The sequence below is a fragment of the Danio rerio genome, chromosome 8, assembly GCF_052040795.2.
Source record: "Danio rerio strain M-AB ecotype USA chromosome 8, GRCz13ab, whole genome shotgun sequence".
NCBI lineage: Eukaryota > Metazoa > Chordata > Actinopteri > Cypriniformes > Danionidae > Danio > Danio rerio.
The window spans coordinates 37,005,998-37,019,687 of NC_141028.1; the positions used below are offsets into that span (position 1 = coordinate 37,005,998).

The window sequence follows — 13,690 nt, forward strand, 5'->3', positions numbered from 1 at the left end:
ATGAGCGGAGGTGTATGAGTAACTTCACAAGTTGACCATAGTCTAGAGCGATGACATGCTCATCTACTCCCAGAACCTGGCAGAACGAAATGTTGCAGCTCGTCCGGTCTTCAATGATGAGCCCAAAAGAGGCCACTTCACAGAGCCGGCCCAAGGCTTAAGAGAACTGAGAGGCAGGACAAGATGGCGGGCTGGACTTGGTTAACTTTAGATTTTACACAAATCTCATTGTTTTGTTTTTCACCTAAAATAGTAATTAAAACATCCAAGATGTGTTTTGCCTCATCAAAATGTGGAATTTGATCAGCAAACTACTCATTCTAAGACAACTATGCCTTGGGCTAAATGACTTGGCTTCAAGTACGATGCCACACGATTCAGAAATGAAGGTACAGACTGCACAAACAGATAAACGACATGATGCATCTCATTTCACCACAACTAAAGGCAGCGACAAAAAAAAAGTCAAGCTCTCACGATGATGACATTTCTCATGCAACCCTTTAGCAAGCCTACATAGTATTTATGCCTAAAAGTCACTGCATGGGTAAATAAGAAACAAGCAACACACACACACACACACACACACATATATATATATATATATATATATATATATCCATGGGCCACTGTAAAGTAATATGGTTCTGTCATAACGTTTTGAATGAAAATCTGCATTTGGATAAGACACCTTTAGTATAGTTTTGATTTTAAGGCATAATAAAGATCAAATGCAAGTACGAGTGGATTTACATTGAAAATTTCAAACGCATCAAGAAAACCATGTGCTAAGGAAATTTCAAACCATTTGGAACGCACAGAGACGAGCTTTTGTGCAAAAATGAACTTAAAGGTGCCTTTAAAAAAGTGTCAAAGTACTTTTGAAAACAAAAAAGCAAACCCCCAATAGGTGGCAGCAAGAGGCCGCTTTATTTGAGTAAAGCATTGAACGATTCATTCAGCCAAAGAAGCCAATAGGATGAACGGACAGTTGAATCAATCCCTGAATCATCGACTCACCCGAGTCTTCTTGGCGAAGGCCTGAATCGTTCGTGCAGGGAAACGTCGCTGTGTATTATTCAGAGATGGCCAACTGTTCTGCTGTTTATTTTATTATACTTATCGCAATGATTTTACTACTACTATCAATAAAATTAATATTAGTAATGATAATATTGCCGGAAGTTGTACAGCGCATGCGTCACGTGTTCATCATCAGCATCCATGACAACCGTCCTGTGGGTGTTGTTTGAATCTCGCTGTGTCGATTGGCATCTGATCTCTGCGTCCTCCGTGACAATTTTTCCAGATTATCGATATTATTGATCGTTGGATACGTCGATTGATCGCCTGCTGTTCCCATCACTCAGGTTTGACCCTTTTTATTACGCTGTGCTTTGTGTTTGTGTTCAGTATGTCTTGTGTTCACTACAGGTTCCAGAGTCGACTCACCTACGACTCGCTCCAGTTTGAAGGCCTCAACATCAGCGCGGGGGAGCTGAAGCGGCAGATCATGAGGAGCAAGAGGCTGAAGTTCTGCCAGCTGAAGATCAGCAACGCCCAGACTGATGAAGGTGAGTTGAGGAAAAGACACTTCAACTGTTCTACGCTAACATTAGATGCGTTACATCAGACACTTCTGGAAGCTGTAAGGTGGTGCTGATGCTGACATGTAGGGATGTTTTGGCTGTTTTAAAAGGCTAATGGCTCTCAAAGTATACCGTGCTCCATAATTATGTGCTGATTCTGATTTTATTTTGCTGTCAGAATACACAGATGATGCTCTCATCCCTAAAAACACGTCGGTCATCATCAGACGGATCCCTGCGGCGGGACTGAAGTCCTCAAACAGAAGATTTGTTGGGTAAGTGCTGTGAAATGAGCACACGCGTCCTCTGTTAGATGTTATATGAAGACTCCTGGTCTGTCCCTGGTGTTTTAGTCACACAAGCTCCTTTGTTTTGCAGACATCAAGCTGGACGCTGGCGTGAACCTTCACCTAGAGCTGATCCTTCACTCCTCTCACTGGAGCAGTTGTTGAAGGTATTGAACAAATGAATAGCACAATAGCAAAACGCAATGTAAAGCACACAATATACGCACACGCACTCAGCTTCTTAGGGAGATTTGAGATTGTTTGAAGGGTTGAGGGTGAAAAAGATTCAAATGTGCAAATGCCTGTGAAACAGACTGAGAATCTGGCTGAGGCAAAGGCGTCAGAGGAGGACAAGCTGAAAGCGGTGATGTACCAGTCCAGCCTGTGCTACTACTCCAGCAGGTGAGCGTTCAGACACTGACAGGTTTGCTTTGTGAGAGATGTCTGAGCTGATTCTCATGGTTCTGATGTTCACTAGTGAGGCCATGAGGCTGCTTGGGATCCCGGGACACCACATTAGGCACTGCCCCACTAATGTGGTAACTGGGTTTTCCAAGCTCACGGTTGCTGTGAACTTGAGCTCTTGTCCTCATCAGTCAGATTGTTTGCTCAGAGTTTGACTGTCACTCCTCAATTCACAGGGCAGCCGCTCCGCGCCGCACAAGCGCATCCGGAAGAGCACAGGGATTCCCCGCAGCTTCCTGTTGGAGGTGGACGACCCAGACCGAAAGGGAGTCATGATAGACGGCAGCGGCCGATACGTCATTCCCATCATAGACGCGTGAGTAAACTGTACTTGGCATAGCCGCATGTTCTAGTGTTTGTCCAAATCTCACATGATGTCTGCTTGTGTGTGTTTGCGCTCGATCTGTTCAGTGAGGCCTATGCTGCTGAGAAGAGAAAGAGGCCGTCCTTCTCCTGCCAGACCGAGCCTTTGCCCTCCTCGTCCTCAGCAGGTGCGGCATCTTCGGTCCGGGACGCCGGAGGGAAACGGTCCCGCTCCCCATCTTCACCAGAGACGCGCGGCGACCAGAAGAGACCACGTCGCTGAGAGACCTTCATCCAAGAGACCTGGAGCCGACGTGTAAATATTGTACATAGTTTATTAATAAAAGATAATAAAGATTATAGCCGCATGAACTGTGTGGACTGGTTAACCTTCACTCCAGCAGTGCAACACACACATACACACACACACACACACACACACACACACACACGAATGAATTCATAAACACAATATCATGAAGTTTTGCTTTAATTTAGGAAAAGAGAAACTCTTCTGGGCTAAAATCTGATGGGTTTTTTTCAGCGTTCTTACTTCAGTCTTTAATGTCAGGTGATCCTTCAAATGTCAGTGTAAAGTGTTGAGTACACTATTAGTGCTCAGTCGTGTTTTTCATAGTTACCAGTGCCGATGGAGTTTTTTGAAGCGTCATATTCTGCTGGAAACGTTTCATTTGAATGGTAATGTCCCATAAGCGGAGGTCTTGTGAGTAACTTCACAAGTCGGTCAAAGTCTACACCGGTGACAAGCTCATCTACTCCCAGAACCTGCTACTCTCTACCTACACGCTGTCAGCTGATGTTTCAAAACCTCAACACTCGCATACAGAACAGCCTCAGCGTCTGCACCACTTATCGGCACTAGCTGCAAGTCTACACCCCCTCTGTCCAGAAGTGAGCACAGCCTCTTGGTACCATCCCAGCAAGCATTTTTTTGGGGTGTTTAAAGGTGCCAACTGACCATCAAAAGTAAAAATGACTCATTTTATCTCATCCCAACAGGGAAACCACCAACAATAAAGAATGAGTTACTATCTGGTGTCATGGCTTTGCAATTAAAACAAGTTTAGTTATAATGGAGGTCATTGGGGGCAAAAACAGCCACTTGAACAATATGAACAATACATAAGGGTTAAAAGTCTAATAGACGGCTTGGTTAAAACCAGGCTAAATCTAGGCTGTCAGTGAGTGTGCACCCCTAACCCCGCCTCTCAGAGTGACCTCACTAGCTCCGCTGAGTGCTTTGTGTCTCAGATTGCATGCAAGTCTGCAGCCAGATACTGCTGGAAGCTAGTCATCAAATACACAGGAACGAATGACTACACGTGTCAATCTGTCTATTAAACTATCTAATCTGTCTAGTCAGTCTTTTATTATCTTTTATATGCAAAAATATTCATTCATAAAAACATATGTATATATGAACACTGGGTCAAATAGGGTCCGTGCATTTTAAATCTAATAACAAAAATAACCCAATGTTGGTTTTGTCCATATTTAAATGAACGTGTGTAAACGCACGCTTTGATCAAACCTTTTATTCCCCTTGATGATATTGTGCTTTTTTTTCCCCTCAATGCCCTCCAAAGTTTCAATGTTTGGCCGTGTCTGCCATATCTGTTTTGTTTAAAAAAAAAAAAGGAAAAAAAAGGAATGCATCGGTTCCTGCATGTAGAATTCAGAAATCTCATGGCATTGAAAGAAAACTGGCAGCAGTTGAGTGCCGAGGTCAAAGGTCAGATGAGCAGGCATCACACCTGATAAACACCTGGGGCAACTGTACAGTAAAAAAAACAAAAAAAAAACAACAAGATTAAGAAATATTGCTTTAATTTGAGAGAGACAAAAAAAACTCTTCCGTGTTAAAATTTGATGTTCCTCCAGCGTTCTTACGTCAGTCTTTAAAGGGGTGGTCCACTACGATATTATATTTTAAACTTCAGTTGATGTGTAATGTATCTGTGTGAACATAAACAGCATCTCTGAATGTAAAATATTCAAAGTTTAATGCAAAGGGAGACCTTGATTTGTACAGAGTTAGCTTAGCAACGCCTACAATTAACGAATTTTGGGGACTACAAAAAATACTTCCGCCCCCTGTGAGATCACAAAAGTTCGTTATTGCGCATCCCACACTGCGCAGGTTAAGGCCGTGGCCAGAGGCGCTGTAACGTTACTGCAGAGAGAGAAATGCCATCCTGTTGTTTCCACAGAGCTGTTCTGTTTCTGTTGTTGGGCTTCCAAATGACACGACCCAAACACAGAAGTGCTTACAGTTCAATATTAATTATGTTCCAGAGAACTATAAAATACATAGCAAGCATGATTTGACAAAACACAGCTTCCAGAATCTCTCCCAGTTCAGTGCTGGATTCAGTTAAAATCTCCTCAAAGATGGAGCAAGGAGACGCTGTGAACTCTGAGTCATGACCTGTAAGTGTTTTTATTTGTTAAAATTGATCATGACATGTACAGTGTCTAACTTTAACGGTGTGTTGTAGCAAAGATGTAAACAACGGGAAATTATGGTAACCGCTAACGACTTAGCTAACGTTACAAATCTATATTTATCAAACGGCTGTAAACGCACACACACACATACACATACACGCACTCTTGGCCAGCACCTGCGTCTCTCTGTGGGAGACGGCAGAGTTTCTCTCTATAGGCAGCTATGCTATGCGTTTTACAACTCGGACAATAAAGTCGCAAAAGATATGTGAACGATTCATGTTACTTACACAGGCATATTCCGCATATGCATGAAAGACGTCCTGTAACGCATTGATTTAAAAAAAAATACAGCAATGATTTCCCAACTGGAGTGTAACATCAAAAACAAATCAATCCAGGCTCACAAAGGTCTCTTCTCACATCTTGTGCTTTATTCTGTCACCACAGAAAATAACTTAATCCGAGCATGAGAGAAAAAGAACAATAAAAATCTCTCCCGCGCACATGCGCTTCTCGTGTTACAAATACTTCATCGTATACACGCATAAACACACTAAAAGGCACAGAAACAGTTAAAGGAGCCGCATCCCATTTTCACTCGTTACAGACACGTGTTGACTGACTGATTGACTGACTGTTTACACAAAACGCGCGTGCTTGTCAGGGCGTGACGTGAAGCCGATCGGCGTATCACAGCATATTATGATGATGACCAATCAGAGTCACTTGAGGGTGGGCCTTTTAGAGGAACTAGGAAATATGACAGTCGTTTTCATGTTAGCTGAGTAGCTGTGTATAATCAAAGTGAGATTTATGAAAAAATAACACGATTTCCTTCAAGTTAAACATGAGCACACATTGCTTTGCATCTTATTAACACAACCAAGCCTTTAAAATAACATTCTGGACCACCCCTTTAATGTCAGGTGATCCTTCAAATGTCAGTGTAAATTGTTGAGTGTACCATTAGTGCTCAGTCGTGTTTTTCATAGTTACCAGTGCCGATGGAGTTTTTTTTTTTAGAGCGTCATATTCTGCTGGAAAAGTTTCATTTTAATGGTAATATGCCATGAGCGGAGGTGTATGAGTAACTTCACAAGTTGACCATAGTCTAGAGCGATGACATGCTCATCTACTCCCAGAACCTGGCAGAACGAAATGTTGCAGCTCGTCCGGTCTTCAATGATGAGCCCAAAAGAGGCCACTTCACAGAGCCGGCCCAAGGCTTAAGAGAACTGAGAGGCAGGACAAGATGGCGGGCTGGACTTGGTTAACTTTAGATTTTACACAAATCTCATTGTTTTGTTTTTCACCTAAAATAGTAATTAAAACATCCAAGATGTGTTTTGCCTCATCAAAATGTGGAATTTGATCAGCAAACTACTCATTCTAAGACAACTATGCCTTGGGCTAAATGACTTGGCTTCAAGTACGATGCCACACGATTCAGAAATGAAGGTACAGACTGCACAAACAGATAAACGACATGATGCATCTCATTTCACCACAACTAAAGGCAGCGACAAAAAAAAAGTCAAGCTCTCACGATGATGACATTTCTCATGCAACCCTTTAGCAAGCCTACATAGTATTTATGCCTAAAAGTCACTGCATGGGTAAATAAGAAACAAGCAACACACACACACACACATATATATATATATATATATATATATATATATATATATATATATATATATATATATATATATATATATATATATATATATATATATATATATATATCCATGGGCCACTGTAAAGTAATATGGTTCTGTCATAACGTTTTGAATGAAAATCTGCATTTGGATAAGACACCTTTAGTATAGTTTTGATTTTAAGGCATAATAAAGATCAAATGCAAGTACGAGTGAATTTACATTGAAAATTTCAAACGCATCAAGAAAACCATGTGCTAAGGAAATTTCAAACCATTTGGAACGCACAGAGACGAGCTTTTGTGCAAAAATGAACTTAAAGGTGCCTTTAAAAAAGTGTCAAAGTACTTTTGAAAACAAAAAAGCAAACCCCCAATAGGTGGCAGCAAGAGGCCGCTTTATTTGAGTAAAGCATTGAACGATTCATTCAGCCAAAGAAGCCAATAGGATGAACGGACAGTTGAATCAATCCCTGAATCATCGACTCACCCGAGTCTTCTTGGCGAAGGCCTGAATCGTTCGTGCAGGGAAACGTCGCTGTGTATTATTCAGAGATGGCCAACTGTTCTGCTGTTTATTTTATTATACTTATCGCAATGATTTTACTACTACTATCAATAAAATTAATATTAGTAATGATAATATTGCCGGAAGTTGTACAGCGCATGCGTCACGTGTTCATCATCAGCATCCATGACAACCGTCCTGTGGGTGTTGTTTGAATCTCGCTGTGTCGATTGGCATCTGATCTCTGCGTCCTCCGTGACAATTTTTCCAGATTATCGATATTATTGATCGTTGGATACGTCGATTGATCGCCTGCTGTTCCCATCACTCAGGTTTGACCCTTTTTATTACGCTGTGCTTTGTGTTTGTGTTCAGTATGTCTTGTGTTCACTACAGGTTCCAGAGTCGACTCACCTACGACTCGCTCCAGTTTGAAGGCCTCAACATCAGCGCGGGGGAGCTGAAGCGGCAGATCATGAGGAGCAAGAGGCTGAAGTTCTGCCAGCTGAAGATCAGCAACGCCCAGACTGATGAAGGTGAGTTGAGGAAAAGACACTTCAACTGTTCTACGCTAACATTAGATGCGTTACATCAGACACTTCTGGAAGCTGTAAGGTGGTGCTGATGCTGACATGTAGGGATGTTTTGGCTGTTTTAAAAGGCTAATGGCTCTCAAAGTATACCGTGCTCCATAATTATGTGCTGATTCTGATTTTATTTTGCTGTCAGAATACACAGATGATGCTCTCATCCCTAAAAACACGTCGGTCATCATCAGACGGATCCCTGCGGCGGGACTGAAGTCCTCAAACAGAAGATTTGTTGGGTAAGTGCTGTGAAATGAGCACACGCGTCCTCTGTTAGATGTTATATGAAGACTCCTGGTCTGTCCCTGGTGTTTTAGTCACACAAGCTCCTTTGTTTTGCAGACATCAAGCTGGACGCTGGCGTGAACCTTCACCTAGAGCTGATCCTTCACTCCTCTCACTGGAGCAGTTGTTGAAGGTATTGAACAAATGAATAGCACAATAGCAAAACGCAATGTAAAGCACACAATATACGCACACGCACTCAGCTTCTTAGGGAGATTTGAGATTGTTTGAAGGGTTGAGGGTGAAAAAGATTCAAATGTGCAAATGCCTGTGAAACAGACTGAGAATCTGGCTGAGGCAAAGGCGTCAGAGGAGGACAAGCTGAAAGCGGTGATGTACCAGTCCAGCCTGTGCTACTACTCCAGCAGGTGAGCGTTCAGACACTGACAGGTTTGCTTTGTGAGAGATGTCTGAGCTGATTCTCATGGTTCTGATGTTCACTAGTGAGGCCATGAGGCTGCTTGGGATCCCGGGACACCACATTAGGCACTGCCCCACTAATGTGGTAACTGGGTTTTCCAAGCTCACGGTTGCTGTGAACTTGAGCTCTTGTCCTCATCAGTCAGATTGTTTGCTCAGAGTTTGACTGTCACTCCTCAATTCACAGGGCAGCCGCTCCGCGCCGCACAAGCGCATCCGGAAGAGCACAGGGATTCCCCGCAGCTTCCTGTTGGAGGTGGACGACCCAGACCGAAAGGGAGTCATGATAGACGGCAGCGGCAGATACGTCATTCCCATTATAGACGCGTGAGTAAACTGTACTTGGCATAGCCGCATGTTCTAGTGTTTGTCCAAATCTCACATGATGTCTGCTTGTGTGTGTTTGCGCTCGATCTGTTCAGTGAGGCCTATGCTGCTGAGAAGAGAAAGAGGCCGTCCTTCTCCTGCCAGACCGAGCCTTTGCCCTCCTCGTCCTCAGCAGGTGCGGCATCTTCGGTCCGGGACGCCGGAGGGAAACGGTCCCGCTCCCCATCTTCACCAGAGACGCGCGGCGACCAGAAGAGACCACGTCGCTGAGAGACCTTCATCCAAGAGACCTGGAGCCGACGTGTAAATATTGTACATAGTTTATTAATAAAAGATAATAAAGATTATAGCCGCATGAACTGTGTGGACTGGTTAACCTTCACTCCAGCAGTGCAACACACACATACACACACACACACACACACACACACACACGAATGAATTCATAAACACAATATTATGAAGTTTTGCTTTAATTTAGGAAAAGAGAAACTCTTCTGGGCTAAAATCTGATGGGTTTTTTTCAGCGTTCTTACTTCAGTCTTTAATGTCAGGTGATCCTTCAAATGTCAGTGTAAAGTGTTGAGTACACTATTAGTGCTCAGTCGTGTTTTTCATAGTTACCAGTGCCGATGGAGTTTTTTAAAGCGTCATATTCTGCTGGAAACGGTTCATTTGAATGGTAATGTCCCATAAGCGGAGGTCTTGTGAGTAACTTCACAAGTCGGTCAAAGTCTACACCGGTGACAAGCTCATCTACTCCCAGAACCTGCTACTCTCTACCTACACGTTGTCAGCTGATGTTTCAAAACCTCAACACTCGCATACAGAACAGCCTCAGCGTCTGCACCTCTTATCGGCACTAGCTGCAAGTCTACACCCCCTCTGTCCAGAAGTGAGCACAGCCTCTTGGTACCATCCCAGCAAGCATTTTTTTGGGGTGTTTAAAGGTGCCAACTGACCATCAAAAGTAAAAATGACTCATTTTATCTCATCCCAACAGGGAAACCACCAACAATAAAGAATGAGTTACTATCTGGTGTCATGGCTTTGCAATTAAAACAAGTTTAGTTATAATGGAGGTCATTGGGGGCAAAAACAGCCACTTGAACAATATGAACAATACATAAGGGTTAAAAGTCTAATAGACGGCTTGGTTAAAACCAGGCTAAATCTAGGCTGTCAGTGAGTGTGCACCCCTAACCCCGCCTCTCACAGTGACCTCACTAGCTCCGCTGAGTGCTTTGTGTCTCAGATTGCATGCAAGTCTGCAGCCAGATACTGCTGGAAGCTAGTCATCAAATACACAGGAACGAATGACTACACGTGTCAATCTGTCTATTAAACTATCTAATCTGTCTAGTCAGTCTTTTATTATCTTTTATATGCAAAAATATTCATTCATAAAAACATATGTATATATGAACACTGGGTCAAATAGGGTCCGTGCATTTTAAATCTAATAACAAAAATAACCCAATGTTGGTTTTGTCCATATTTAAATGAACGTGTGTAAACGCACGCTTTGATTAAACCTTTTATTCCCCTTGATGATATTGTGCTTTTTTTTTTCCCTCAATGCCCTCCAAAGTTTCAATGTTTGGCCGTGTCTGCCATATCTGTTTTGTTTAAAAAGAAAAAAGGAAAAAAAAGAATGCATCGGTTCCTGCATGTAGAATTCAGAAATCTCATGGCATTGAAAGAAAACTGGCAGCAGTTGAGTGCCGAGGTCAAAGGTCAGATGAGCAGGCATCACACCTGATAAACACCTGGGGCAACTGTACAGTAAAAAAACAAAAAAAACAAAACAAGATTAAGAAATATTGCTTTAATTTGAGAGAGACAAAAAAAACTCTTCCGTGTTAAAATTTGATGTTCCTCCAGCGTCAAACAATCTTAATGCACTCTGTCTCACTGAAACCTGGCTGAAACAAAATGACTATATTAGCTTAAATGAAGCAACTCCTCCAGGATTCTTATATAAACATGAGGCTCGTCAAACTGGTCGTGGTGGTGGAGTTGCATCAATCTTTAGTGATTTCCTTAATATTAAACAGAGAAACGGACTTATGTTTAGCTCCTTTGAAGTATTATCGCTTAATGTTCAGCTTCCAGATACTATACAAAAACCTATGTTATCTCTCGCTTTAATCACCATATATAGACCCCCAGGACCCTATGTCAAATTTCTAAAAGAATTTTCTGATTTTATTTCTGACTTACTAGTCAAAACTGATAAAATGCTAATTGTAGGTGACTTTAACATCCACATAGATGACGCTAATGATACATTAGGACTCGCGTTTATGGATTTAATACACTCACTTGGGATAAAGCAAAACGTTGTGGGCCCAACCCATCGCTTAAAGCATACATTAGATCTAATTCTGTCTTATGGAATCGAGGTTATTGACGTAGACATTATACCACAAAGTGATGATATTACAGATCACTACCTCTTACTATATAAGCTGTGTTTACCTGAAATCAGCAAACCCGCTCCAATACTCCGCCCTGGTAGAACTATTGTTCCGTCAACTAAAGATGAATTTATCAATAACTTACCTGATCTTTCTCTATTTCGTAATGCACCCGCAAACTCAAATGATCTTGATGTAGTAACCAGCAGTATGGATGCCATCTTTACTAGCACACTAAATACTGTGGCACCCATCAAATTAAAAAAGGCTAGAGAGATTAAAACTATACCATGGTATAATAGTCATACTCGTGCGCTCAAAACAGCAACCCGCGCCCTGGAACGTAAATGGAAAAAAACTAATTTAGAGGTCTTTAGAATTGCGTACAAAGACAGTATGTCCAGCTATAGGAGGGCTCTAAAATCTGCCAGGACCGAACACCTGCGCAAACTGATAGAAAATAATCATAACAATCCTAGATTTTTATTTAACACCATCTATAAATTAGCTAATAATCGGTCATCCTTGGAACAAACTACTCCACCGCAAATAAGTAGTGATTACTTCATGAATTTTTTCAGTAATAAAATAGAAGGCTTTAGACAAAAAATAGGAGATGCCAAACTTTCTGCACCGGCTTATACTCCAAATCCTGTAAATATTTCATTAAATCATAATAATAACCTACACTGCTTCAAAATCATAGAACATGAAGAGTTAGTAAAAATTATAAATAGCTCTAAACCAGCTACGTGTATGCTGGACTCAATTCCAACAAAATTACTGAAAGAGCTGCTACCTGCTATAGGAGAACCTCTTCTTAACATTATCAACTCTTCTTTATCTATAGGCCATGTTCCAAACTCTTACAAGCTAGCTGTTATTAAGCCTATTATTAAGAAACCGCAACTAGACACCAACAACTTAGCTAACTATAGGCCTATTTCAAATCTTCCATTTATGTCTAAAATACTAGAAAAAGTTGTTTCCACTCAATTATGCTCTTTTCTGCAGACGAACAATATTTTTGAAGTGTTTCAGTCAGGTTTCAGGGCTCACCACAGTACAGAAACCGCCTTAGTGAAAATAACCAACGATTTACTCTTAACTGCTGACCGAGGGTGCGTCTCGCTATTAGTTTTACTCGATCTTAGTGCGGCATTTGATACCATAGACCACAATATCCTCATAAATCGCTTAAAGTCTACAGGTGTCCAGGGACAGGCTATACAATGGTTTAAGTCATACTTAACTGACCGCTACCAGTTTGTGAATCTTAATGGACAGCCTTCACAAATCTGCCCAGTAAAGTATGGGGTGCCTCAATCAGTTTTAGGCCCTTTACTGTTTACAATTTATATGCTACCTCTGGGAGACATTATTAGAAGACATGGGATCAGCTTTCACTGCTATGCAGATGATACTCAATTATATATTTCAACTAAACCTGACGAGACGTCTAAACTTTCTAAACTAACTGAGTGTATCAAAGACATCAAAGACTGGATGACCAACAATTTTCTTCTCTTAAACTCCGACAAAACAGAATTGTTACTTATTGGGCCTAAATCTTGCACACAGCAGATCTCGCAACTCAATTTACAATTAGAAGGATACAAAGTTAGCTTTAGCTCTACTATAAAAGATTTGGGTGTCATATTTGACAGCAATCTAACTTTTAAAAACCATATATCCCATGTCACTAAAACTGCCTTCTTTCATCTGAGAAATATCGCTAAATTACGAAATATGCTATCCATCTCAGATGCAGAAAAGCTAGTCCATGCTTTTATGACTTCAAGACTGGATTACTGTAATGCTCTATTTGCTGGCTGCCCAGCATCCTCTATTAACAAACTTCAATTAGTACAAAATGCAGCAGCCAGAGTTCTGACCAGGTCTAGAAAATATGATCATATAACCCCAATTTTATCCTCCTTACACTGGCTGCCTGTTAAGTTTCGTATTGAATTTAAAATATTACTTCTCACCTATAAAGCTCTAAATAATCTAGCTCCTGTTAATCTAACCAACCTTCTGTCTCGCTACAAACCAACTCGCTCTTTAAGATCTCAAATTTCAGGGCTTCTGGTAGTACCTAGAATAGCAAAATCAAGTAAAGGAGGTCGAGCCTTCTCTTTCATGGCTCCTACACTCTGGAATAGCCTTCCTGATAACGTCCGAGGCTCAGACACACTCTCCCAGTTCAAAACTAGATTAAAGACCTATCTGTTTAGTAAAGCATACACTCAATGCATCACCTAGCGGGTTCCACACTGGCTTCTACATCTTGCTTATATACACTATGAACAGCAGCTACGCTAATTATTTTCTTTATTCTCTATTTTCACCTGCGGATACTCATCCCGA

The 13,690-nt window shown here is 41.5% G+C and overlaps 3 protein-coding genes across 9 annotated transcripts in view; 2 read left to right on the plus strand and 1 right to left on the minus strand.

Annotated features, from left to right (window-relative positions):
• The window catches only part of LOC141375805 (E3 ubiquitin-protein ligase RBBP6-like), a 46,824-nt gene extending 43,812 nt beyond the window's left edge, over positions 1–3,012 (plus strand). The window contains exons 1-7 of one of the 3 annotated variants that reach the window (XM_087264903.1): positions 1,241–1,574; positions 1,768–1,864; positions 1,968–2,043; positions 2,190–2,278; positions 2,355–2,415; positions 2,518–2,657; positions 2,753–3,012. In XM_087264903.1, the coding sequence (XP_087121029.1) occupies positions 1,415–1,574; positions 1,768–1,864; positions 1,968–2,043; positions 2,190–2,278; positions 2,355–2,415; positions 2,518–2,657; positions 2,753–2,927 (798 nt within the window). In that variant the 5' untranslated portion in view covers positions 1,241–1,414 and the 3' untranslated portion in view covers positions 2,928–3,012. Of the gene's footprint in view, positions 1–1,240; positions 1,575–1,767; positions 1,865–1,942; positions 2,044–2,189; positions 2,279–2,354; positions 2,416–2,517; positions 2,658–2,752 lie in introns of those variants that run through there. The other 2 variants (XM_087264904.1, XM_087264905.1) reach the window with 2 other exon arrangements.
• Positions 1–13,690, minus strand: part of LOC141375838 (uncharacterized) — a 488,480-nt gene that overhangs the window by 422,823 nt on the left and 51,967 nt on the right. The window lies entirely within an intron of this gene.
• Positions 5,860–10,530, plus strand: LOC141375834 (E3 ubiquitin-protein ligase RBBP6-like). 2 transcript variants are annotated; one of them, XM_087265066.1, is made up of 7 exons: positions 5,860–6,574; positions 7,678–7,817; positions 8,011–8,107; positions 8,211–8,286; positions 8,433–8,521; positions 8,761–8,900; positions 8,996–10,530. In XM_087265066.1, exons 2-6 carry the CDS (start codon positions 7,757–7,759, stop codon positions 8,858–8,860), a joined length of 423 nt encoding a protein of 140 aa, XP_087121192.1. In that variant the 5' UTR covers positions 5,860–6,574; positions 7,678–7,756; the 3' UTR covers positions 8,861–8,900; positions 8,996–10,530. The 2 variants fall into 2 exon arrangements, with proteins under 2 accessions (XP_087121192.1, XP_087121191.1); XM_087265065.1 differs by lacking the exon at positions 5,860–6,574 and having other exon boundaries at positions 7,484–7,817; positions 8,996–9,256.

Excerpts from the sequence above, each read along its gene's own strand:
- LOC141375834 (XM_087265065.1), top strand. The coding sequence starts at position 7,658 with ATGTCTTGTGTTCACTACAGGTTCCAGAGTCGACTCACCTACGACTCG. Across the intron at positions 8,108-8,210 it reads TCAAACAGAAGATTTGTTGG|ACATCAAGCTGGACGCTGGC; the intron begins GTAAGTGCTGTG and ends TTTGTTTTGCAG. Across the intron at positions 8,287-8,432 it reads CACTGGAGCAGTTGTTGAAG|ACTGAGAATCTGGCTGAGGC; the intron begins GTATTGAACAAA and ends CCTGTGAAACAG.